At 50.0% G+C, this 24,921-nt stretch overlaps 2 protein-coding genes across 2 annotated transcripts; both read right to left on the reverse strand.

Moving 5' to 3' along the window:
- Positions 1 to 15,173: 15,173 nt before the first annotated feature.
- Positions 15,174 to 16,461, reverse strand: LG05H6orf15 (linkage group 05 C6orf15 homolog). Its single transcript, XM_019717357.2, has 2 exons — positions 16,391 to 16,461; positions 15,174 to 16,184 (listed from the first exon to the last, which is right to left on the reverse strand). The coding sequence occupies exons 1-2, from the start codon at positions 16,455 to 16,457 to the stop codon at positions 15,328 to 15,330; spliced, it is 924 nt and encodes a 307-aa protein (XP_019572916.2). The 5' UTR covers positions 16,458 to 16,461; the 3' UTR covers positions 15,174 to 15,327.
- A 3,178-nt stretch (positions 16,462 to 19,639) lies between these two features.
- On the reverse strand, positions 19,640 to 24,436 carry CDSN (corneodesmosin). The gene is made up of 2 exons (XM_019717349.2): positions 24,027 to 24,436; positions 19,640 to 22,057 (listed from the first exon to the last, which is right to left on the reverse strand). Exons 1-2 carry the CDS (start codon positions 24,109 to 24,111, stop codon positions 20,406 to 20,408), a joined length of 1,737 nt encoding a protein of 578 aa, XP_019572908.2. The 5' UTR covers positions 24,112 to 24,436; the 3' UTR covers positions 19,640 to 20,405.
- Positions 24,437 to 24,921: the final 485 nt, after the last annotated feature.

Raw genomic sequence — 24,921 nt, forward strand, 5'->3', positions numbered from 1 at the left:
CAAAAAAAACAAGTGAGCATTGAATGTCTGCATCTAGGAAAAGGTGGTACAAGGGACCACAGCGTTTTGTTGTTTTATACAACTTTTTGCCTTTTAAAATTATACACAAGTATAAGTTTCGTAAAAATTTAAAATAGTCAAATAAGCAAAAACTCATTTGGGAGATTATATACAATAAAGCACTAAGATATATACCAGGATTTTTTTTAAAAAAGCTCCACCATCCATGCAGACTGTGTTGTTTCTTTAAAAGTGGCATCTGAAACATTCCTACATCATAGAAAATTGACAAATGCATAATAGGGACACCTCTCATAAATTTATAAACCTCTCAGTTTTTGTAGATTGTCTTAATTTATCCCTTTACCCTGGTATCCCAAGATTGGTATCCCGACACTTTTTTGTAGACATGGCACCTCACATTTCCAGCAGACACACAAGTAAATTTCAGGGCCCTAGTTTCTCCACATCCTGTCTGCTGCTCTTCCCCCACACACTCCCAATTTCTCACACCACTGAAGAAACCAAGGCTTCCTTAGCCTCGTGCCAAAGAGGCCGCTGTGGTCTCAAATAAGCCTTACTCCTGGGGACCAAGGAGATCCAATATATTCTCAGTCTCCCTCAGTCTTGGCTTGTGACCAAGAGAAGGCAGCTGCTCCTGAGGTTTCAGACTCTCAAGTGACTCAGTTCTCCAATCCCCAGGGCTCTGTGAGTATCCCCGCCCTGATTTCATCTTCCAGACCACACCAGGTGTTGGTCAGAGATGATATAACCAAGATCCTAAGCCCTAAAATCCTCTCTCAGCCACCTACCAGCTGCAGTGGCCCTCTGGAGTCCTGAGGGACATATGTGTGGCAGACACTCCAGGCAAAATCCCTCATTAAGGCTGGTGCCCCGAGAATTACTCAGAGCCTCCTCCTGCTGGTGAAAGTCACTTTGCCCCTCTTTTGGAGGCCCCAAAGTGAAGGACTCAGGGGACATGTGACAGGGCAGGCAGAGGAGGGCTACTACACATCCCTGCCTCTTGTCTAGACAAAGAGTCATTGAAATCACACATGTTCACTAATCCAGTTCATTAAGGAAGGAAGGAACAATAGAGTTGGGCCAAAATTTCAGAAATAAAGAGAGTCCCTTTTCCTGGAATGTCCTCTTTTTTTTTTTTTTTTTTAAGTAAGGACATATTTTTATTTCTTTTTAAATTTATTTTTCAGGACACTTTTTAATGTCCCCCCTCTTTCTCCTCTTTTTCCAGTCCTTCTCCCCCTCCTACTCCTTCTCTTTTTGTTTTAAAATAATTATAGATTCACCAAAAAATTGCAAAAATGGTACAGCGATGCCACCCGCACCCTGCACCCAGCTTACTTACACTGAAGGTAACATCTTGTGTACTATAGTCCATCACCAAAAACAATCAATTAATTTTGTTCTCTGTGCATTGAGCATTATGTTCTCAGTAGATGGATTTAGTAAACCTCTTTCTGTGGATCTACTAACAAAGTAATTTCACAACTTCCAAAGGGCCATCCCTTGAAGAGGAAATTCTTTGAGTCCAATTCTGGCTAATTTTTGTGGTGCGAGGGTCTGCAGCTTTCTGGGCTCATTTACTTGTGAAGAGCTGAGACTCACTGGAGAGGCAAAAGTGGAAAGGTTCCTGCAGACGCACTGTGAAGAGTAGAACTGATAGATGTTCAAGGATAATCCAGGGACAGGTGCCCTAGCGGGGAGGGGCTAAAAGGCCCATTCAGGTGACAGGTGGTTACTGGAGAAGTTACATGGATTGTGGGGTATTTTGTTGTTGTTGTTTTTAACTAAGAGACATTTCTCACATAAATGGATTTCCTAAAGCAATCAGATTTAGGTGGTGAAAACATCATTAAAATAGAGGAAACATTCGTATTTCCCAGCCCCTGAGAGTAACCAACTTATTTTTCAGGGATGAAGTCCCCCCCTAAAGAGACACACTATTCTCTTTTAAGATGGGCACAGAGCACAGAAACTCACTGGATGTGTTAAAACTCACATGATTTGTCACCTGAGGCGGGTGCTCACTGTGGGAGCCCCAGGTAGAACTCCCCAGGTAGCAAGCTGAGTGTGGGCCCTGTCATCTGCATAATAGCCTCACCTACAGTGTCATATGCCCTCTGAGAAGCTGCCACAGGAAAAAATGACCCCAGTCCCTGGGCCAGCACAGCTGAAATACCCCAGGTGTTGAGGGTGACAGTGGAACGAAAGAAAAGAGAATAACGAGAGGGGGAAATAAAGGCAGAAGAGGCATCAGCGAGGAAAGAGAAGGAAGTGGCAAAGGAACGGAGAGGGGCGTGGGAGAGGAGGACAAGTAGGAGAAACACCTGACAAGACAAGGAGGCGGCGCTCATGGAGAGAAGCAGCGCCCCCTAGAGGGCCAGCGTCCCGCTCCTGGGCCGGCTGTCTGGCCTTCCCCTCGGAGCAGCCCGGCTGTGGGGACAGAGCCCCAAAAAGCAGTTTCCAGGCTCTCGGCCTCACGTGGAAAGGTGCTGGCTCAGGTAGTAAATGGCCGTCAACTGTGATTGGATGGCCATCAGCTGTGGCTGGTTGGCCGTCAGCTGTAACCAGTGAGCCATTGGCCACTAATATAACTGCTGTGGCTACACTAGCAGAAAATGGGGGCTAGCAAGAAGATGGTGGCTGAGATAACAAGAGCGGATTGCAGAGAGGCGGATGCCGCCAGAGAGAATATAGTGATATGACTCCCCTACTTATGGCTCCGTGGGTGTTCCTTTTTGGCCTCACCATGTCCTGCGTTCTTATGTGGGGAGCGGGAGCAGAGACCCCGCCTGGCACCCTGCATGACAAATGGCGCAGCAGCAGGGTCTCCCGCATGACACCGGCTCACTCCCTCAGGCCTACGCTAGAGATGGGAGGAAAGAAACGTCTCAGATGGAGGCACAGCGGCTGCTGTAACTTGGGCTTTTGAGAGGGGAGTCCCTTTGGGAAGAAGTCTGGGAGGCAGCTGGGACTCAGGAGGCCTGAATCGGGGAGCGGGGGAGGCCAGTAGACACTGCCTGTGCCAGTCCGCGCTCAACCTGTTGCCTAAAGCTAATTTTTCACAATTCGCCAGTCCTGTGCCTGGGACGTTCCCGGGCCTTCCCCACCCTCCGCATTACCAGAAGCTTCTGCATAGAGGCTGCCCTGGGCCCCCGCCAGCCGCACCCCCAAAGAAACTGCGCGTGTGCATCTGTGCGGGGAAGGGGGTGGGGCTCACCGCAGGGTTCAGTGCCAGAGTCATAGTGAAAATCAAATGACGTCCTGGACCTAAGGCTCTGCAGAAGTGGAAGGTGACTGTTAAGGAGACAGCTGAGCTGCCCTAGGAGGTTTTCGCTTTGCTGCCTCTCGTGTATCCCAGTGGAAGAAATCTGGGTGGAGGAGATCCAGTCCTTAAGTCTTGAACAGTATGAGGAGAAGAAAGGATGATATGGGGTGGATTTCAGAGTCACTGTGAGCTGAGTCGTAGGGAAAGAAGCTACGATCACGAGAAACCTTCAGATGGACAGTGACTTCAGGAGCAGAGGGAATGGAGCCCTGGCTGGTACTTTTAGAGCTCCGGAGCTCACATATACTCAATCAGAGCATAAATGTTGTCCCCCTTCCCCACTGTTGGCTCTGTTTCCTGTTCACACAGCTCGGGAAAGGGCTGGCTCCTTCACACCACTCCGGCCTTAGCTTGCCCTCTAGTAGAAGACTGCGGTGTGGCAGGAGCGGGTTTTCCCCACTGCCCCTCTCTACAATGTGTCATTATATCCACTCATAGAACTGAGGACAAGTAATGGTTATAGTCTTGGTAGTAATAGAAATGGCAACAGTTGTAGCAGCTGACTAAGTGATTTACAGGAAGGACCTCATTTAATCTATACAAAAAGGGAGGCAATATTAGTACCTCCATTTACAAATACAGAAACTAAGACAGCTTCTCTAATCCCTGCCCCTTTGTCAGCAGCTACTACTGCCAGAATCAAATGTGTTCATACAATAAACCATCTAGTAGTCTCAGTCTCTTCTTATTGCTGGTTCCTTTTTCTTGCCTCCCCCTGGGCAGCATTACAAATCAGTTTCCCTAGTATAAGATGAAGCAAGGGAGCAGGCCCAGAATGCTGCCTTCTGGGCTCTAGAACAATCCCCACTCCCAGAAAGGAAACTGGGACAGATGAGATATTGCTGGATCTCTTCATTTAGTTCCTGAAGTGGAATACCCTTGCCCACTACCCAGGATGCCCACCTCCTAGCAGCAAGATTCCTGGAAAACAAGGCCAGCTGCTCATCAGCATGTGCTTGCTGACCAAGAAATCAAAGCCAGGAGAGGTGGCTATTTTGGGAGCATTTTATGCAAGTTACAGTAAAACCTAGTCCTGGGATAAAACATCTTCATTTATACCAGTCTTGCTTTAAACGTAATCTAAAATAGTTTAAACACAATTACAAAGTTACGATAAAGGAGAATGAAGAGTTAGAAAAATCAGGTAAAACTAAGAGTGAGGTTAGTATAAGCACCATGCCAGACGGAGGACCACAGCTTCAGAACTGAGCTCTCTAGCGGCCAATTCAAAGAGGGAGACGCAGTCATTACTTAGCACCCAATGTCCACAAAGTAAAAAGAGACCAGAGCTCAGAAGAAGTACCGCTTCACCTTTTCCTGAGACGGGGAGGAGGTTCTCCTCTGGTCCCATGGACTGGAAATGGTGTGATACTGTGAACAACAAGTCAACCACACTTTTGACATAGATACAAGTTTCACTGGACTCCTTCATGTCACCCAGTGTCCCCGTGACAGCTGATGGCACTGTGTTCAGGCAGAATCATTCAGAGCGATGCAATGCATGTGCCCATGCTGTTGGTCTGGTTTAATCCAGGGAGAGATTCCAGTGTAATCATTGAAATCATATTCTTCCATCAAACTGACAAGCAGTTCCTCTTTCCACCCATCTTTTGATATATAGAGCATGACTGAGTTCAATGTTATTAGATACTTGACACTGCAGCCATTTTGGGCTACTGATTAAAACCAGGTTACAACAGAAAGAATATGTATGGCCAGAGCAGGCCAGTCTCCCCACAGGGAGTGATGACTAAACAGCTCACAATTCTTATCCTCTAGGCCCCCCTTTCCTAGGTCCCATAAAAGCCACCCGCTTCTGCGGCCACATTTTCTTCAGACAGGCCTCAGTACACTGGATTTGATTTTTCCTTCCTTAATTGTAGTGTCCATCAGGTATGCTTCCAGAGTTACCCTTTGATTGGACTTGATTACTCCAAAATTTCCTTAGCACCATCTTCAGTTCCCTCCCTCTCATTCACTGTGTGCAAATTCACCACAATCTTCGCTCATGGGTGACTAACTTCCATCTAGCTTCACAGGAAGCCCTTTACTAGCTGTGTGACTTTAGGCAAGTTACTAAACCTCTCTGAAACTTATTTTCATCATTTGTAATGTTGATAGTGCTTACCTTGTAGGGTTGTTTGGAATTAGAGTAAATTGTAATAGTAGTTAACAGCAGCAAAAGTTTATTGTGTTCTTATTATGCCAGACACTATGCTCAGATTTAACATGCAATTATTTGATTGAGTCATCTCAACACCCTATCACATGGGAACTCTGACTGTCCCCATCTTACAGATGAGGAAACTGAGGCTTAGAGAACTTAGTGCCTGGCCCATTGGTTACAGTAATTACAACCATAATTATTCAATGTCATGAGAAAGGCATGGGGCATGGGAGTTCAGTGAGGGGTCAGGAAAGACTTCTGGAACAAGGAGTCACTTGCACATGGATTGGCTTGTTTGTTTGTTTTGTGTCGTGTCTTTGTTTTTATTGTAAACTTAGTACTATATATATTCCTTGAAAAAGTTCAAGCAGAGGCGGCTGGTTAGCTTAGTTGTTTAGAGTGTGGTGCTAGTAGCACCAAGTTTGCCAGTTGGATCCCCACATGGGCCACTGTGAGCTGCACCCTCCTTAAGGAAAAAAAAGAAAGTTCAAACAATGCCTATGGTTACAAAGTAAAAAGTTGAAAACTTTCTCCACCAGGGAGTAACCACTGAGCAACATCCTGATGTAACTTTCTCCATGAATATACTTTTCAAAGAAAGAGATTAAGCTGTGTGTCTGTATTATTTTATTCTTTCTGGGTATCATTTTTTTTTTTTTTTACTGATTCTCACTAAAAGGATTGTTTTCTGTGTTGTTGTTTCAGCCTTTCCAGTAGTTTAAACATGGACTTTCAAGTTCTAGTGGAATTTGTGGTTATCGTTACATTTTTAACAAAGCTACTTAGAGTTACATTTTTCTTTAACATCAAAGATTAATCAGTATCTTTAGTCTTTCCCCCAAATCAAACACATTTTCACTTTTCTCCTCCTATTTCCTCTACTGTAAACTCCCAGGATTCCCCAGGTTTTGTTAAAATCTTCTGGAACTAAAATCTCCTGTGGTTGAATGGACCATTTGACAGATGGGTAAAGAGTTGGTGGGTGAATAACAGGAACGAGGCTGCAGCTCGAGGGCTCAAGGGCTGGGTGAGCAAGCTAGGCGGGGGCCCTAGAGCACGCACGCATTCACTCATTGGCTCTGCAGACACTTTCTGAGTTCCACCAGTGGTGTCTGCCCCAGTACAGAGCAGGGTCCAGGGGTGAGGATGAGCAGGACCCAGGGGAGTAGAAGAAGCCCAAATCCAGAGGGGCCCTTGGCCACATGTGAATGACCTTCGGAGCAAGCTCCAGACTCCAGCCAGCCAATATGAACAGGGGAATGGTCTGATAGGAGCTGACCTTCATTATTATTATTATTATTATTATTATACACAAAACAGGGCGAACAGGTGGCTCAGCGGTTAGAGTGCAAGCTCTGGGCAACAGGGCTGCAGGTCTGACTCCCACATGGGCCAGCAAGCTGCGCCCTCTGCAACTAGAATGAAGACAAGGAGCTGCAGCTGAGCTGCGGCTGAGCTGAGCTGGGCGGCCCTATGGCTCAGTTAGTTGGAGCGCGTGCTCTAAACAACTCCCCCAAGGATGGTGGCTGCACCCTCTGCAACTAAGATTGAAAGGACAACAACTTGACTTGGAGCTGATGGGTCCTGGGAAAAACACACCCAATAAAGTCCTGTTCCCCTTCCCCAATACAATCTTTAAAAAATAAAAATACACAAAACATAAGATTTACCATCTTAATCATTTTTAAGTGTACAGTTCAGTAATATCAAATCCATTCATACTGTTGTACAGCCATCACCAGCATCCATGCCCACCCTCTTCTCACCACGTAAATCTGAACTTCTATACCCAATAAACAATAGCTCCTCATCTGACCCCCGCCCTGGCTGGAGCTGACTTTAGGAGGGGCTGGAGGGTATGAGGCCCCTGGGAGATTGCTGTCACCAGGGAGGCAGCAGGCCATGGGGATCCCATGTGAGAAGGAAGGGCACAAACAGGAAACAAATGGAATCATTGAGCAGAAGCGCCTCCCCCTGCACGAGGAGTACGGCGTGCCCACGGAGCCACCTGAGGAGTCATCTCCTCTCCTGTCCAGCTGGAGTCAGCCCCCCGCAAGTGCCAAGCACCCCAATTTGCTGTCCGTGCACCTAACAGCCCTTTGCTGCACCTGTTTCTCACGTTATTGAAGCTACAATCTGCCCGTTCGCTCATGCACACTCACTCCCCTTCAATCCCTTCTCCACCCAGAGAAATCATTTTAAAAGGTAAATATGTTACTCCCCTGCCTCGAACTCTGAATTCCCCTGGTTCTTCAATATGGATAAAACCCAAATCTCTGAGAGAGCCTGCAAGGCCCCGCGGGGGGGCCCCGCTCCGGCGCCTCCCCTCCGGGCGTCTCCCCCTCTCGGGGACCCGCGGGATCCCGGCTTCTGCAGGTGCTCCAGGCGCCACCCGCAGGGCTTCGTTCAGGGGCTCCTTCTGCCGGCAGGTGCCCGGGCCCCGCCCCCACACGCCCGCTCACGCACAGGGCTGCCCTCCTCTCTAGCACAGCGCTGTTTTAAATTCAGTCTTCTCCGTATCAACATGTGATTGTGTCTTTCTCCGCCGTTAGGTGTAAGTTCCAGGAGGTGGGAGGAAGGGACCGTGTGAGCTGGGTTCCCTACTGCAGCCGCAGTGCCTGGGCTTAGCAAGCATACAAGTATTGACAGCTAAATGCGTGAATCATGTAACCTGCTCTCAAGAAAGTGTCTGAGTCAAATGCACTTACTCGCAGGTGACTAGTAACAACTCAGGTGGTCTTGGAGAGGTGGCTGGCAAAGGGGGTGTATGTTCAAAGGTTTGTATTAGTTTGCTTGGGCTGCCATTGAAAAGTACCACAAACTGGATGGCTTAAGCAACAGGAATTTGTTGTGTCATCGTTCTGGAGCTAGAAGTCTGAACTCAAGGTGTCAGCAGGGCTGGTTCCTTCTGAGGGCCATGAGATTCCAAGTCTCTCCTTGCTTCTGGTAGCCTCAGTGTTCCATGGCTTGTGGAGTGATGTTATCCTTGTGTCTTTATGTCGTCTTACCTCTGTGTGTGCCTGTGTCCAAATGTCTCCGCTTTATAAGGAGACCAGTTATATTGAGTTAGGGCCCACCCTAATGACCTCATTTTAACTTGATTACCTCTGTAAAGAACCTATCTGCAAATAAGGTCACATTCTTAGGTACTGGGGGTTAGGACTTCAACATATCTTTTTTGACGGACTCAATTCAGCTCATATCAGGGTTGAATGATGAGCTCAAACATCCCCTGGCCAGGCGAGGGTGACAAGTGGAAACAGCCCTGATCACTTCAAACCATCCCAATTTGATGACTTTAAAATGTCCAGAATTAAGTGGCCCCCAATCCTGCCCTCACCTCGCCTGAATGTTGCTTCATTGCAACCTTCCCCACACCCACGTTAGCATCTACACGTGCCTGTACTTCTTTCTTGCACACAACCTGGTCCGGGTATGTTCCCCTCCTTCAGTCCCTTGGTGATGTTGAAAGTCTTCATGGTTAATGACCGACATACTCTAGTAAAAGTAGGATACAGCGAACATGTCACATTAAATTAACAACCTCAATGCAAATTGTGTACCTTAAAAATGGCCAACAGAGGAGGTATCACTTTTACTACCAACTGCCATGTGGACCCCCAGCCCCTCGCCTGGTTTCAAGTATTATCCCTAGAAAGCAAGTTTCCAATGACAGCTCACTTCATGTCTCAGGGACGGAAAGAATCAGGACAGGATGTGAATGTGCTCTTGCCAGAAAGCAAGAATGTCAAGGAGATTGCAGAACAGGACAGAGAAGCCAATTTAAAGGTGCTCCATTGTTCAACCCGCAAAAACTGAGCACGAGAAGAAAGGGGATGAGATGAGGGGGAGGAATAATAATGATAGTTACTGAAGTAAATTGAGGCTGTAGAAAGCCATGAGATCATTACGATACTCAAAAGATAAAAGAAAGTGCATAAAAGATGGCTGTAATAGAAAAGAAGGAGCTTTTAAATTTTGATTTTAATAAAAAGGGAATTGTTCATTTTGTTTCTTCTATCAATTATGTGTCTGTTTATAAAGCAGAGATAGGTTCCTTTCATCTGCTTACTTTCATTTATGGACGCAGAAAAGAAAAACACAGGGAATGGTGAGAGAGCCAAGTAGCCCCACTGTAAGTATGAACTTTAGGAGAAATAAGAATGTCTGATGGGGTGATGTCAGAGGCAGTGAGAGAGAAGGAGGTTTCAATAGTAGGTACAAAGGCAATAAATTAAGCCAAACATCACTAAAAAGGAGAGCTAACAAAGTCAACCCAGTTCCTCATCTCCTAGAAGATTAACTATCTAGATTGCCCTACTAATTGTAACAAAATACAAACAAGGAACGCATAAGATTTACAATGCTAATAGACCAAGTCAGTACACTATAATGGGAGAAAAAATGTACTATGTAATACTGGCCAAGAGCGGGAGGAGTGGGTGGAGGGGCAGGAGGCAAAGGGGGAGGGGGGCAGGAGAGGGGGCAGGCAGGGGAGGGGGCCGCAGGGGGAGGTAGAGAAGCAGCTCATGCTGGTGACAGGTGGCGGCGCAGACTTGAGTCACGAACTGTGCAGCCAGGCTCGTGTCCAGCCAGGATTCAAGTGGTCAAAACGCAGTTCCTAAGATATTGAAACCTCAGGATGGTATAAATATAGCAAATACTGACATCCTGCAAAGGTAACCCAGGAATAGAAGAGGAAAGAGAAGAATTAGAATGAAGCAATAAGAGTTTAAATACATGGTACTAGGCTTTTGTAACTAGTGGCAGTGATTTTTAGTGGCAGTGAAGTGATCAGTTTTGTAATCATTATACTAACTCTTGCATTTGTTTGTTTCTTAGAGGGTTTAAGACATTTAAGAGAATCTTATATCTCAGACTTGAGATTTTAATTAAATGCTTAAATTAGTCTCAGTGTGAACAATATTTAATGTTTGAAAAAATGCAGTTTATTAAATCCATAGCTTTCGTGTAGTAGCTGTGTATGTAGCGTGTAAAGGAAGTGGCTTAATGCTTAAATGTAATTATTTTATAAGTTCGTAAGGGTAACAAGCTTTCCATTAAACAGAAATGCCTGAAAGTCCTTTCAACAATGATAGGAGAGGACTGAGGACAGACAGTTAAGGACCCACTGACAGAGTGGATTAGTTTGATCTTTCTAGGTTCTTCATCTTCGCCCTGTTAATCTCTAATAGAGTTAGTTCTTCTGAACCTGTCATACTGCAATGTCACAGTGGACAGAGAGCCCCGAAGCAATGGGGTACAGGAGAGCTTTGATGGATGAGGCAAGGGAAAGTCCAGCACAGGGGACTGGCGGCAGACCCAGCCAGTGGGGAACACTGACGAGTGGTCCTTGGCAGCCAGGGAGCAGTGTGAGCACGGAACAGGGATATGGAGGAAGGAGTCAGAGGAGCAGTGGGAAAGGTGCTAAAGAAAACAGCTTCCACTCTATCAGGCGCGCCGCCATCCTGAGGCCAAGGACCGAGTGGTCTCGGAATTATTTCACAACTTATTCCCACCACCTTTCTATAGTGGGCTGGCCTAGATGGAGACCCTTTGAGACCAAAAATTATTTCCCATGAGCCTAGCCACTCCTGTAGGACAGACAAGACCACAGCACCAGCTTTGCTACCTACCACCATGGGATAAACCATATCCACCCCGGTGGTCTCTGTGACGCCAACAACCCTTAGAACAGCCATCGCTACTTACTGAGAGTGGGAAGATGGTCACTCCTACCCCGGCCACAGCCACAGCTTCGAGACCCGAAGCTCCTATTCTCCTTCTCCTATCCCCACCCTGGACTGTACAGGCCTCCATGCCCAGGATGTTCCATAAGTGGATACGAGCTCGGACGAGTGAGTTCGCGGACTCATCCTAGAAAAAGTGCTCCACACCTCACTGCTGAGTATCACTACTGTCATATTCGAAGCACTCCCCTTGGGAAGCTATGCACCGACGCCAGCATTTAACCCACCCTTCAAAGCCATTCTGGAACTCTTTTTCTGGAATGGCCATCAGAGCTATTGTTGTATCACCCTTGATGTCCTGAATGTCATCAAAATATCTTCCTTTCAATATTTCCTTTATCTTCAGGTAAAGAAAGAAGTCATTGGGGGCCAGATCAGGTGTGTAGGGAGGGTGTTCCACTACAGTTATTTGTTTACTGGCTAAAAACTCCCTCACAGACAGTGCCCTGTGAGCTGGTGCATTGTCGTGATGCAAGAGCCATGATTTGTTGTCGAACAGTTCAGGTCGTCTAACTTTTTCACGCAGCCTTTTCAGCACTTCCACATAATAAACTTGGTTAACTATTTGTCCAGTTGATACAAATTCATAATGAATAATCCCTCTGATATCAAAAAAGGTTAGCAACATCTGTGCAACAAGTTCGTGAACTTAATTGTCAGACGTCACAGAACTAAAAACCCTGGTGTGTGACCAATACTCCTGAGGGCTTGTGTGGTTACTCACATATGTGACAATATGGGTTAGTAAAGGTGACTGTCTCCTGGGTGTCTTACCAGTTTCCTGACAGTGGCAGGAGAATGCTGACCTAGAGAGAGAGGAAAAAGACAATGGGGACATCCTTCCAACCAAATAATAAGAGGAACCTGAGAGGTAGGCATTTAGTCTAGAGAGAGAGACAAAGCCAAAACCCAACTGCTTGTCTTCAGGTGACATGAAAAGATGGGTGCAAATGGACTTGTTACAGGAAGGATTCCAGGTGGTGATTAAGCTTTCAGGGCCAGAGAATCTCACCTTCACCTGCTCTATGCACATTGCCCACCCACACTTGCAGTTTCCAAATCGTACCAGAGCCAAGCTCCTCCTCTTACTGTCTGTGTGACTTTGGGCAAGTTACTTCACCTTGCTGAGCCTCAGTTTCTTTACCTGTAAAATGGAAATAGTAAGAGTAAGGACATCCTAGAATGGTTCTGAGAATTGAAATAACCCTATAATACACTTCATTCATGGTGAATCTATGATGAAGGAAGCTATTATTATCACCCAAGAGTGTCTAAGTGAAAAACATCTGAGTGAACACTGATGAAGAAGGAAATATTTAAATGTGAAGCCAGCATTCCCTTCTTGACCTCGGAATAATTTTCTTGTGTGTGATTCCCAGTGGGAAGCATCAAACCAACTTTAACAACCAACTGCGGCCATTGCACCAGACCAGCCTCCCGCTGTGGGGCTGAGAACTGTCTTTTTATATGGTCCCACCAGCACTGCCTCACTGGGACAATAGCCGGCATTAGAATCAATCTGTTGCAATTGCTCAGTTTTTCAGTCTCCAGTGCACTTCATCCTTATCTTAACCAAACTTCCTAACCACCCTGGGAGGTATATGGGACATCTGCTTTCATCCCATTTGTCAGATGAGAAAACTGAGGTCCACAGAGGTAAATGACTCACCTCAATTGACACAGCAAAGAAGTCTGCGTGAGCACAGAGAAGGGGAACCTCTGTCTTCTACTTTCTAGACAAGTACTCTTTCTGCTGCCGTACCTTCCTCCTAGGACAGGAGACACGACTCCTGTGACTCCGGCAACCACTCCCACCAATTAACCACTAACAAACAGGACAAGTTCAGTACACCAGCAACAGCTCCCACCACAAGCCTTAGGACCTGTGTGATGTCACAGATTACTGACCCATCAGTGATACACACTGTCCTTCAGGCGAAGCCCCCTCACAGGGCTGACCACAGCTATCCTAGGACCCTCCCTCAGCACAGACTCCCTCGGCTCAGTGTTACCGCTGGGCAAGCCTTGGCTCGCTTCCCTCTCTGGGCCTCAGTGTCTCCACATGTGCAATGGGCTCGGCAGGCCTACCTAATGGGATTGTTGTGGGGATTAGCTGGGAGGGGTGTGTGGAAGCATCCTGTCCAGAGTCTGGCACATATGGGTACTCAGCAAAACTTAGATGGGCTTTTGTTAATTGCATATTGTACTGGAACACTCCCTGGACAGATAATGAGAAAAATTAGGTTTGAGTCACTGACTCTGTCACTTGTTAGCTATGTAACTTTGTGTAAATTGGTTAATCCTTTTGGACCTCAGTTTCTTCATTTTATAACACCTTCCTCACAGATAGTAATGAGGGTTAAGTGATGGAATGTACAGAGCTTTTACGAGCTGACAGGGATTCGGGCTGCTTGTGAGGAAGTGTCAGTGAGGCTGTGGGAGGACCAGGCAGGAGAGCAGACGAGTGTCTGTGTGCAGCCCTGTGGCCCAGGAATGAGGCGGAAGAAGAGAGGAAGCAGAGGACGCTCTGCGAGTTCCCTCAGCGTTTGCCAAGTGCAGCGCGAGGTCCAGACGCTGTCCATGGTGCTGGGGGCCGCCGTGATCAAAGTCCCGGTCCTCGTGGTTGGGGGAGGGAGGGGTCAGAAACCAGAAAGAGGGACAGAGGCAAATGAGACCACAAGCCTGAGAATGAGCTCGGACTTGTGGAAGAGACAGGTGCTGAAAACAGAACCAGGACAGGGAGAAACCATGAGTTTCTCATGTACTGGAACACTCCATGTACTGGAAGGAGTTGGGGGGGGGGGGGTTTGAGGTGAGAGAGAAGCAGAACTGGTTGCTGATGGGAAGGGGTCCCTAAAAGGGTTCTCAGTGCAGGATGGAGCTTGATGGCGACACTGGGACGGGGGAATTTTCTCTGAGAACACCCACCTTACACTCAGGCAGGTAGCTTCCCATGCTTCAGTTCTGGTGTTTATCTTCCTTCCCCTTTCTCCCCCACAACCTGCCCAACTCCCAGGACCCGAGGCGATCCCCAGGCTGTACAGAGGGGACATAGACCTGGACCACTTCAGTGAAGCATACGCACTGCACAGGGAAAGGCATGGGGCCACCAGATGCTCACCCTTCTGGAAACCCCAGACCCCCAGCCGCTCCTACTGCTACTTCCCTCTGTGCTTCTTAGAATGACCCTCCCCCACCTCACTCCCACTTCTGTACCAAAATGCTGAGCTCCTGGGAAAACCAAAGGGAGAGCACAGAGACAATAATGTGACCAAACAAAGAGAGAGAGCGTCATCACTTGGGAATAAAACCGTCAAACGCAATCGCAGGTAGGACTGTTGGCTCCAAGGTTTTTCTCTCCCTTTCCTTTCTTCCTTTATCGAGGTCTGCTATTTATTCAGAAAATGTTCAAAGTCTGTGGTTGTCTAGGGCACAATGTACCAAGTGACGCATGTAAGGGAGGAGAGCAATGCCTCCTTGGCTTCCAAGAAGCTTGACTTCCCGGGGAAGAAAAGATAAGCGCACACAAAAGACCTTCTCTGACTGTTTCTCTGTGAATCAAAGGGCACTTGCTCCCCACTTGGCCCTGGTGCCAACTTCCTGGACCTCAGCCTTCCCCCCTGCCACAGGTGCCATCTCAATTAGGCTCCTGCCCTTCCTCCCCTTGTCAGATTCCAGGACAGTTCTAGAACCAGCTTTCCCACCTGGTCAGGTGAGACCATGAGGGTCCACCTCCAAACACCTGGGCTTTGATCTTTTTCAAAGGTTGGGGACAGCAAGAGAGATCTGGAGGTCCCTAGAGAGACTTGCAGATGGCTAGAAAATAGGATGGACAACATTCACTTCAGTTTGCACCCAGAAGCAAAGACACTGCAAAGGAGCAGATTCAATAACTGCTTGTGTTTTATTGGAAATCGACATGGGGGAGCACGGGAGGCAGTGAGAAGTGGAGATGGTGCTGGGAGACATGCGGACTGGATCTTTATTTAGCTCACACTGCAAGGAGAGAGAGCAGGACTCCCTCCTCTGATTTCCAGCATAGGGTTCCCCCTGTCACTCTCTTAACCCCACTGTGACCCAGGGTTTTGAGGACTGGGGAAGTGAGCTGGGATGTTCCAAGAAGAGCCAGGAGGATGGAGAACTCTGGGAGGAAATTGATTATTAATTCCTGGGCAAAGATGACTATTCCCCCAGCTGGTACCTGGATACCGATTAATATTTCCCCAGCTGGTACTTGGGTATCGATTATTGATACCCCAGATTCCCACAGAGTGTGGCATGGGCCTTGTTCCCCATCCAGTTCCAGGACCTCCACCTCCCCAGGACACACTGGGACTCAGGGTCCCCCAGGGGTGACCTGGCCGAAGTGGCTGTTGAATCCTGTTGATGAGAGACCAGGGTGGACGCTGGGCAAGGCTCTCTCCCTGAGCTCCCAGCACATGAGAACGGGGTGGCTGTCTAGACTGAGGGTCCCGGCGGAGGAGTGAAGCCTCAGGTGAGGGACCTGCAGAGTATGCAGATGACCCTGCAGGTATAGGACCCCCTCCCAGAGGGCGGGCAACAGCACCGGACAGGAAAGACAGTTCTTCGGGCAGCACTCCCTCCATGTGGTCCTCCGCCGCAGCAGCCATCATCTGCCAAGGATCCTCAGGAGGCCAGGAACCCACGGAGGGCAGCCCCCCAGAAGGGGGCCACCTCTGAACTGCAGAACCTCCTGCTGGTTGGGAGCCATCTGATGGGGACGCATTGGGCTTCAGAAGAACCCTTGCTAAATCATTATCCCCAGGGTCTGGTTTGGGCTGAGGATGTTTGGAGTTGGAAGGGCCAGTCAAGGAAGGTTGTCCAAGCAGAGGCAAGTTGGTCTCCAAGTCTTGGGGAACTTTCTCCTCCGCCACACCGATGCTCCGGGCAAAGAGGCCTTAGGGAAAAGGAAGAGGAGGCAGCCAGTGGACCCAACGCCCTCCTTCACTGATTTCCTGATTCCTTTCGCTTTGAGTCCCTTCACTTCCCCAAAGCCAACTCTTATGTCCCCCAGGGACCCAAGTGTATGCCATCCTGCCTTTACCCCTTCCCTTAAAGGGCCCCCAGACCCCTCCTGCCCAAGGGCCAACACAACCTCCATACCTGAAAGTTGAAGGCAGACCAGGAGCAGGCCCAGAGGAGCCCGGCTCCCCACCACGCAGCCCTGCATCTTACTGAGCTCTAGCATCTCCCTTGGCTCCAAGACAGCCAGCCCTTTATCCTGTTAGTGGGGTGGGGGCAGCAGAAACAGGCTGGGCCAGTGGTTGTGGAGACAATAAATCTGGACATTCCACCCTCATTCCTAATGTGGTCTGTGGCAACAGGTGCCACTTGAATGTGCCAGGAAAGCTGGGTGTTCCCGCCGGGCTCCTTTCCTCAAGCTCCCCGCCCCCACCTGACCCAGGTGTCCTGGCTCAGAGCCCATCACTGGTGGCCAGCCCATCCTTCCCAGGCTCCCTGCACCAAGCACACAGGGACCTTCACCCTTAGAGTCCCAATCTCTTCATTGCCTCTTCACAATAAAAACACTTGGTTCTCGTTCTCTTTGGGATTCAGATCATCCTTTCCCAGCAACGCTTTCTCATGCATCCACATAGGTCCTTTGCCTTGACCCCAACCTGGAGGAGGTTCTAGCATACAGAGGTGGCTCCCATTTGAAGGACTGTCCTAGATGAGACCCTGTATATAGGGAAACAGATCTGGTTCCCATCCTCAAGAGATGATGGTGTAGTGATTGCCTATTGCTGCTATAACAAAACACTACAAACTTAATGACTTACAACACAAATTTATTATCTAACAATTTTGAAGATCAGAAGTCTGGCACCGGCCTCACTGGGTTAAAATCACGGTGTCAGTAGGGCTGCGTTCCTTTCTGGAGACTCTAGAGGAGAATCCATTCACTTGTGTTTTCCAGCTTTTAGAAGCCACCTGAGATCCTTGGCTCATGGTCCCTTCCTCCAAGTTCAGTGACAAAAGCAGCAGGATCTTCTCACATTGCATCACTCAGATGTTCTCTTCCTCTTCCCTCTTCCACATTTAAAGACCCTTGTGATTACGTTGGGTCCACCCAAATAATCCAGGATAATCCCTTTATTTTAAGGTCAGCTGACTAACAACCTTAATTCCATCCGCAAACGTAATTTCCCTTTGCTATGTTACCTAAGATGTTCACAGGTTCCAGGGATTAGGATGTGGACATCCCTGGGCTGGGACACCGTTCTGCCTACCACAGACGGTCAAACGTGTCCACAGACTATGAGAAATGCTGAGCGAGACAACAGTTGTTTCCAACTGAGAGGAGGGTGTTTGACTGCTGTTGTCAAGTGAACATGAGTTGATCAGCGTTAAGGCTGGGTGATGGGAGCATAGGGATTCATTAACCATTTTGTCCACTTTTAAGTACATTTGAAATTTTTACAACAAAAAAGTGTTTAAATGCCTTTGTTCTTTCTGTTGCTTCAGGGACACACCCAGACGAGGCTTCCCTGGTTGCATGCAGTCTGAATATTAGCTGTTACTTTTTACTATTCTGTCCTCATCCTGTCCACTGGTGGCTGGCTACTAGAAGAGTGACGAGCTTCTCTTCAGAACAGGCCAATTGGTGGAAAGCAGCAGCCTTTTGGGGTTATCTCTACCAGTTTTGCAAAAGCTTTAGACCTGGACCACACCAGAGACTGGAGGAATTCCCACTTCAGAGTCTGTACCCTCCTGTAGTGTGCTCCACGGAGTCTCTGAGGCGCTCGATTCTTGTCATTGGTTGCAGTCCAAGGGCCAGATGCCAGACCAAGGGTGACTCAACAGTGATGACAAAAACAAGATTGTTCTGGAGCCCTCCTCCATCTTCAGCCAACCCTGCAGGTTGGCTCAGCTGCCCCAGATCATTTCTGATCAATGTAAAACATTTCTGCTGGTTCTGAACTTAGAATTTCAACAATAGTTCTACATTTGGGACCAGCTGACACCATCCCAATAGGAAGGAATGGGTTAAATTTTAGGGTAGGATGAATTCCTTTGCAGCTAAGCAGAGGTTCTGCTTTGGGGTAAGGCCCTGCCTATAGCGACAAGCATGTCCACTCTCCCTCCCTTGGGATAGGAGAATTTCCTGAGCATCAGCATCTCCTCAGCCTGTCTCCAGGACATAGTCACATGGCCCTAACCACCCTCTCCACTTTCTCTTTCTTCTCCCATGGAGGCCACCTCCCCTTCCCCACTATAGTGCTCTGTTCTCTCTCACTTCCCACAGCTTTCTCTCCAGAACCACAGCAGAGGCAGCAAGAATGTAGAGGTGGGACCGGCTGGGTGGCTCAGGTCGTGGTAGCGCTGCACTGGGAATGCTGAGGTCGCTGGTTTGATTCCCACATAGGCCAGTGAGCTGCGCCCTCTACAGGTAAGATTGTGAACAATGGCTCTCCCTGGAGCTGGGCTGCTGTGTGTTGCCATGAGCGGCCTGTGGCCAGTGTGAGTGGCGGGCAGCCAACGTGAGTGGCGGGCATCCGGTGAGAGCTGCCATCAGCTGCCGTGAGCTGCCATGAGCGGCCAACCGGCGACTGACTGCCTCAGCCAGGGGGAGCGCAAGGCTCATAACACCAGCATGGGCCAGGGAGTTGGGTCCTCCACAACTAGACTGAGAAACAAGGCTTGAACCGGAGTGGGGGGGAGGCAGGGGGTTGGGAGACGGGGAAGAAGGCGGGAAAAAAGAATGTAGAGGTGAGAGGATACTCTTGGCTCTGTTCTTCCACTGACTGGGACTTTTTTATGTAGGCTGGTGACTCACCACGCTTGGCTACATTCCCTGCTATGCTCTCATCCTCTCTGTCTTTTACTATCTCCACCCCCAGCTCCCAGAATAATGCCTGCCTGTGCTCCTACATCGTCACCAGGAATCTGGTCCAGGTTGTTGTGTCCCAGCTTTCCCAAGGTTCCAGGTATCCCTGAAACCCAGGAAATCAACACTTGGGACTCCCAGCGAGGATGGCATCTAGGAGGTGAGGCAAACTGATGGTAGAGGAGAACAGCTTGGGTGGGGAGAGGAGAAAATAATTAGGACTCTATAGGGAATGGGGAGGACCCAGGTGAATGGGGAGAAAATAGAAATAGAGACTGGATATCCTGGAGCAATGAGAGAGGAGAGAAGTGGGACGAAGGATCTGGGAGACCAGGCAACCTCTACTTTCAGTTCAACAAGTATTTATTACTTTCCTCCTTTGTGGGAGGAGCTGCAAAGTATAAGAGTGATACTGGGCAAACTTATGAATGAAAATAGGGGACACGGGACCTCTAGAGGCATAGGAGAACACCACCCAGGTCCTAAGAGGAGACGCAGGACAACAAGAAGGCAAAAAATCAACCTCTAGTTCACACAGTTTATTGAGACATCTGTCCAGGATCTAGAGAGAGCATGGAGCCTGCTCCAGTCTCCACAGATGCCCTGGTATCTCCCTTACACAGGGAAGCATCTGAGCATTGAGGGAAATGGCATCCAGGAAGGGGGACTAAGATGGAGACCTTGGCAGGCAAGGAGGAGTGTTGGGAACTCACAGAGGGTGTGGTGAGCTCTATAATGGAGGGGGGGAGTGGAATAGGGCGTGTGAGAACCCAGCAGCAGATCATGTTGGTTGACCAGATGGCAGAGAGGTCAGTGAAACGTGGTCATTGTTTTCAGATAATGGTTTAGACTATTCTTTATTTGTCAACAGGAAAAAGAAGAGGATGACTTGCCCAAGTATCAGAGTTACTCTGGGACATTTCAGGGGTTTCCCAGTCAAGAATCTGAATGGACAGGGTTAGCCAATGGACTGTACTATCTCAAAGAAATGGCAGAGGAAATTTTAGGGAATCTGGCAGGGAGGTGCTGCAATAGAATGGGAACCTAAGCAGCAGGAGAGAATGAGGAAAGGTCTTTGTAGTCCACAATTTGGGGAGATGGCCAAAGAAGACGTGCCAAGGGAGAGCCTGCCACACTGGGCAGTGGAGGAAGCACACAGGTCTTCTGGGAGTAGGAGGGAAGTTGGACCAACCCCAAGCCTGAGCCCCTGGACTTCTAACTAGGAAATGGTATGTGTGTGTGCGTGTGTGTGTGTGTGTGTGCTCGCACATGTGTGTTGCAAAAGCTGACTTATGGACTGTCAAGTAACTCTCCTTGGGGTAAGAAAACTTCAGGGTCAGCTAGCTGGGGCCCCAGAGGCTTCACTCGGGCCAGGATGTCCCGGATGGAGCGGCAGGGCATCTTTCCAGAGCTGCCACAGGGCTTGGCACCAGCGGAGGGATCTGGTTGGGGAGAGCCATCGAGACCTCCACTCAATGTCGAGGAGGAAACAGAAATGCACGGGTGACCAGAAGGGCTGGACTTGCTGCCACAGGGCTGAAGGATGATTTTGCCAGTGGATTGGGAACTGGAGCTGCCACTGAAAGAGCCAGTGCCTGGTGAGGAGCAGGGCCCCTGGGAAACACTGCCACAGGGATGGTAGGATGAACCAGAACTGCTGGAAACACTAGAACTGCTCTGGACTCCAGAACCGGAGAGGGAGCAAGGCCCCTTAGGGCCTGTGGAGCCAACTCCACAGGGCTGGACCCCACCAGAGCCCACTGGCTGGAACACGATGGCCGAGGAAGCTCCTGACTGGTAGATATTGGAACTGGAAGAGCTGTGGCTGGGGATGATAGGGTTACTGGAAAAGTATTTGCCCTCAGAGATGGGGGGCCCAGCTGCAAAGGAGGGGACCCCTGGAGAGCCTTTGACAGGGTTATCTTTGGTGAAGTATCCCACAGGATAGATTTTGCCCCCACTGTAGGTCATGCCTGGGGCCAGATAACTGTTAGAAGAGCCACCCACAACCTCATAGCTGCCGTAGGATTTGTCCACAGAGGTAATGGGGGGACAGGGCTTGCCTGGAGGGCCACCATTGCTACAGGGGGCACCTTGAAACACTCCGGGGCCACCAGAGCCGTGCTGCTCCACCACGACCACCACTGGCCTTTGACCCCCTGACACAGAGTGGGAGCTGGAGATGTAGGAGCCAGAGTGTGAGACAATAGGCCCCCCGCTGCAGGGAGAGTCAGGGACGTCTGAACTACAGGGGTGTGAGTTAGAGTTGACCCTTTGGCCCCCACTGCCGGACATCCAAGAAGTTTGGGAGACAGAAGAGCTTGAGCCTCCTCCAGACTGAGAAGAGCTTATTACCAAGCGGGAGGAACCATCATTGGTTGGTAGAGCTGAGCCGGTCCCTGAGTGGGAGCTGCTGCTGCCCCACTGGGAGGAGCTGGAGGCACCGTGCAGACTGGAGCCAGACCCAGAGGAGAGGCTGCTCTGGGAATACCCTGTCCCTGGCTTAAATAGCAACGGTCCTGAAGAGCCACCCTGGGCGACACTGGAGCTGCTGGAGCCACTGCTGGAACTACCACTGGAGCCACTGCTGGAGCCACTGGAACCACTAGGACCACTGCTGGAGCCACTGCTGGAGCCACCACTAGAGCCACCGCTGGAGCCACTGGAACCACTAGGACCACTGCTGGAGCCACTGCTGGAGCCACCACTAGAGCCACCGCTGGAGCCACCGCTGGAGCCACTGGAACCACTAGAGCCACCGCTGGAGCCACCGCTGGAGCCACTGGAACTGGAAATGTAACTGCTGGAACTGCTGGAGCCACTGTGGCTACTGAAGCTACTGGAGTCACTCTTCCCAATGAGACAGGGGTCATTGGGAGAGGTGATACGTGTGGGGTCCTTACAGGGATCTGAGAAGGTCCCGATGCTCTTAGCCAAGGTCCCTGGGGAGGAAAGTCGTGGTTAGTAAGGGCCCAGAGGCCGGCTTTCTCCCTTACCTTTCAGGCCCATGTCAGTCACCTGCCACTCTGATTTCTCCCAAGAGGAGCCCAGGGAAAGTCTGGGGTGGGAAAGGGAGGGAAACTGGCTGTTGTCTCTAAAGGAAAAGGAGATGGCAGACTAAGGGCAGTTTCGTTGTTCTGAGAAAGGGGATAGGAAAGGGGGCCAAATATCTACCAGAAAAGACATTGAGACCCCACAGTGGGAGGCCTGGAAGGAAGCCAAGAGGGAGGAGACAAGCAGAACAAACGGTCTACAAGAATAGCCCCAGCGACAGAAGCAAGGAGAGGAGACTGGGACTCTGAGAGGTGGGGAGTAGATCTCCAGGGAAGAAACGCCGGGCCAGGCCATGGGACCAAACAGACGGAGACACAAGACAAAACAATAGGCGACTAAGAAAGGAAGGACAAATAGCAAAAGAGACACTGAGAACATACAAAGTCGGTGGCAAAGGGACTGAAGTAGAGGGCGGGGCACTTGAGGACTATGATTCGGTCACCAGCTTCCTCGTGAGAGGCCAGGCTTGGGTGAAGGGTGGAAATCTGTTCCTATCCCATGCAGGAAAGCTGGGTGGGGGCCAGGATGTGGGGGCACACACTGTTGCTTCAGAACCTGCTGGTACAGAGTGACAGGACACCGCACCCTGAGCCACCCTTCTCTCCTGGCCCAGCCCAGCAGCACCAGGAGAAACCCTCCTGCAAGGCTCCCAACCACCATCAGCTTCCCTCTCTCTCTCCACCCAGCCATTATGTGAGCACCTGTCTGCTCACTGCTCCGCTCTCCCCACTCCCATCTTCCCCCCCCCCACCTCCAGGTGGCTCCTATCTGTATCTCCCTCGCAGACATAGAATCACCTGTTTCCTTGACTGACCCTTTGCTCCTAACCCCAGGCTTACCTACCCCCATCCCTCCCCTGCTGCCCCCCTGAACCCTTTCTGGTCCTAAGTGGCATGGACAAAGCCGCATACTACAAGTTAGGAAACCTCTCTGAGCTTTAGTTTATACATTCGGAGAGGCCAAATCTGTCCTCCATCCTCACGGCGTTACTGTGAGCACTAAATGTGATAATCTATGTGGCAGGGGCTTTTAAAAAACATAAAGCACTAGACATTATGATTTATTACTGCCACTCCTCCTCAAATCCCCCCACCAATAACCAGGTCTCCACAATCTGTGATGCCCCGTTCTCTCCTCAAAATAAGTTCTCTGTGGCCCCCTCCACACCAAATCCCAACTCTTCCCGTGGCACTAATCATCCTGCCTTCTGCTCTCCTCTGCTCCCACACACGGGGTCATGGGCAAGGTCACCGCGAGTAGCCCAGCCTGGGGTTTGGATCCAGCTTTGCTGCTTTCTGGTTTGTGTTCTTAGTCAGTTTCCTACCCTCTCTGGGCCTCAGTGTCCTCATGTGCAGGCTGGGATAACAAACCTTTCACAGCTCCGCTAATGACCAAAGTGCTGATGTATTTAAAGTGCCAGAACAGTGTCTGGTACAGGAAAAGGGCTCAATAAATGGTAGTAGTTATTATGGCTATTAAATATCCAGTCTTCATCTTCTAGAATTCTAATAATAACAACCAACTTTTATACAACCCTCTAGAATTTTCAAAGCACTGTCATACATTATTTAACTTGAGACACAGACAGACTGAAGCTAGGTGTTGTCATTAACCCCATTTTAGAGTTTCAGAAACTGAGGCTCTGAAAGTTGAAGTAACAAGGCAGTGAGAAGCAGCCCCCACTCTCCAGCATCAGACTCCAGAGCCCGCCCTCCCCCTTCTGGGTCCTCTCCTGGAGTCTGCAGCACGCAGCCCTCCAGCACCCGATCCCTCCAGCCTTCCCTGAACTGGTGTCCGCATCCCTCCTCTCCCCACTCCCGTCCTCCGTCCGTCCTCCCAGGGCCACCAGCCTCCTACCTGGCAGGAGGAGACCAGCCAGCAGCAGTGCCATCATCCCTCGCCCTCCCACACGCCCCCTCCGGGGTGCCTGCGAGGAGCCCATCGTGGACTGTGTGGCCTTCTGACTGAGAGCAGCGGGTGGATGCCTGGGCCTTTATGGCAGGGCTGGACATTCTCTGGGCAGTAGTCACTGGGGAGGGGAGGAGAGGCGGCGGGCAGGTGCCTGGGGGAAGTTGGCGTGGCCGGGAGGAGCTGAAGTAATCAGTCAGGGCATCTGCCTACTCAGCGGCAGAGGTGGCTGCAGTGCGGGGACCGTGGCCACGTGCCCTGATTGTCCTGCCCGGCTCCTCATTGCCTAACCTGGAACCAGGCCCTCTGCCCTGATGGCAGCTGCCCACTGTGGGGCAGCCACTCTCACCATGGGCCGTCACATGGCTCCTTTACCCTCCTACCTTCCCTGTGTTGGCCTGTCCAACTCCCCATCCCCCCTCCGCTCGCAGACAGACCTGGGCATTTCAACTTTGCCCGCCGCACTGGCAACCTGCCCTGGCCCCTCCCCCACCACCTGGTTACCCCACCAGGTTCCCATCCGCTGCCGCGGGGTCTGCCGCTGCCTTTCAGATCCATCCTTTCCCCCAGATATGAGGGTCTGCACCCTGCCCCAGTGCCCCGTGGTCACAAATGCCATGCCTGCCACACTCCTATCAAGTGTTCCATCAGTGAGTGAGCCTTTTCCTCTCAGAAATTAGGAATCTGCCTCCAAAGCCCAGCCACTTGACCTCTCCCTTCTGGGGGCCTCTGGGGACAACATGGGGGGTGCTGGGTACCAGGGCCTCAGCCTGGGGAGAGGCCTGGGCTGGGGACCCCTGTCATAGCTGGGCCTCGGTTACTCACAGGCCACTCACAGGCCACT

This window comes from Rhinolophus sinicus, linkage group LG05 (assembly GCF_036562045.2).
Source record: "Rhinolophus sinicus isolate RSC01 linkage group LG05, ASM3656204v1, whole genome shotgun sequence".
Lineage (NCBI taxonomy): Eukaryota > Metazoa > Chordata > Mammalia > Chiroptera > Rhinolophidae > Rhinolophus > Rhinolophus sinicus.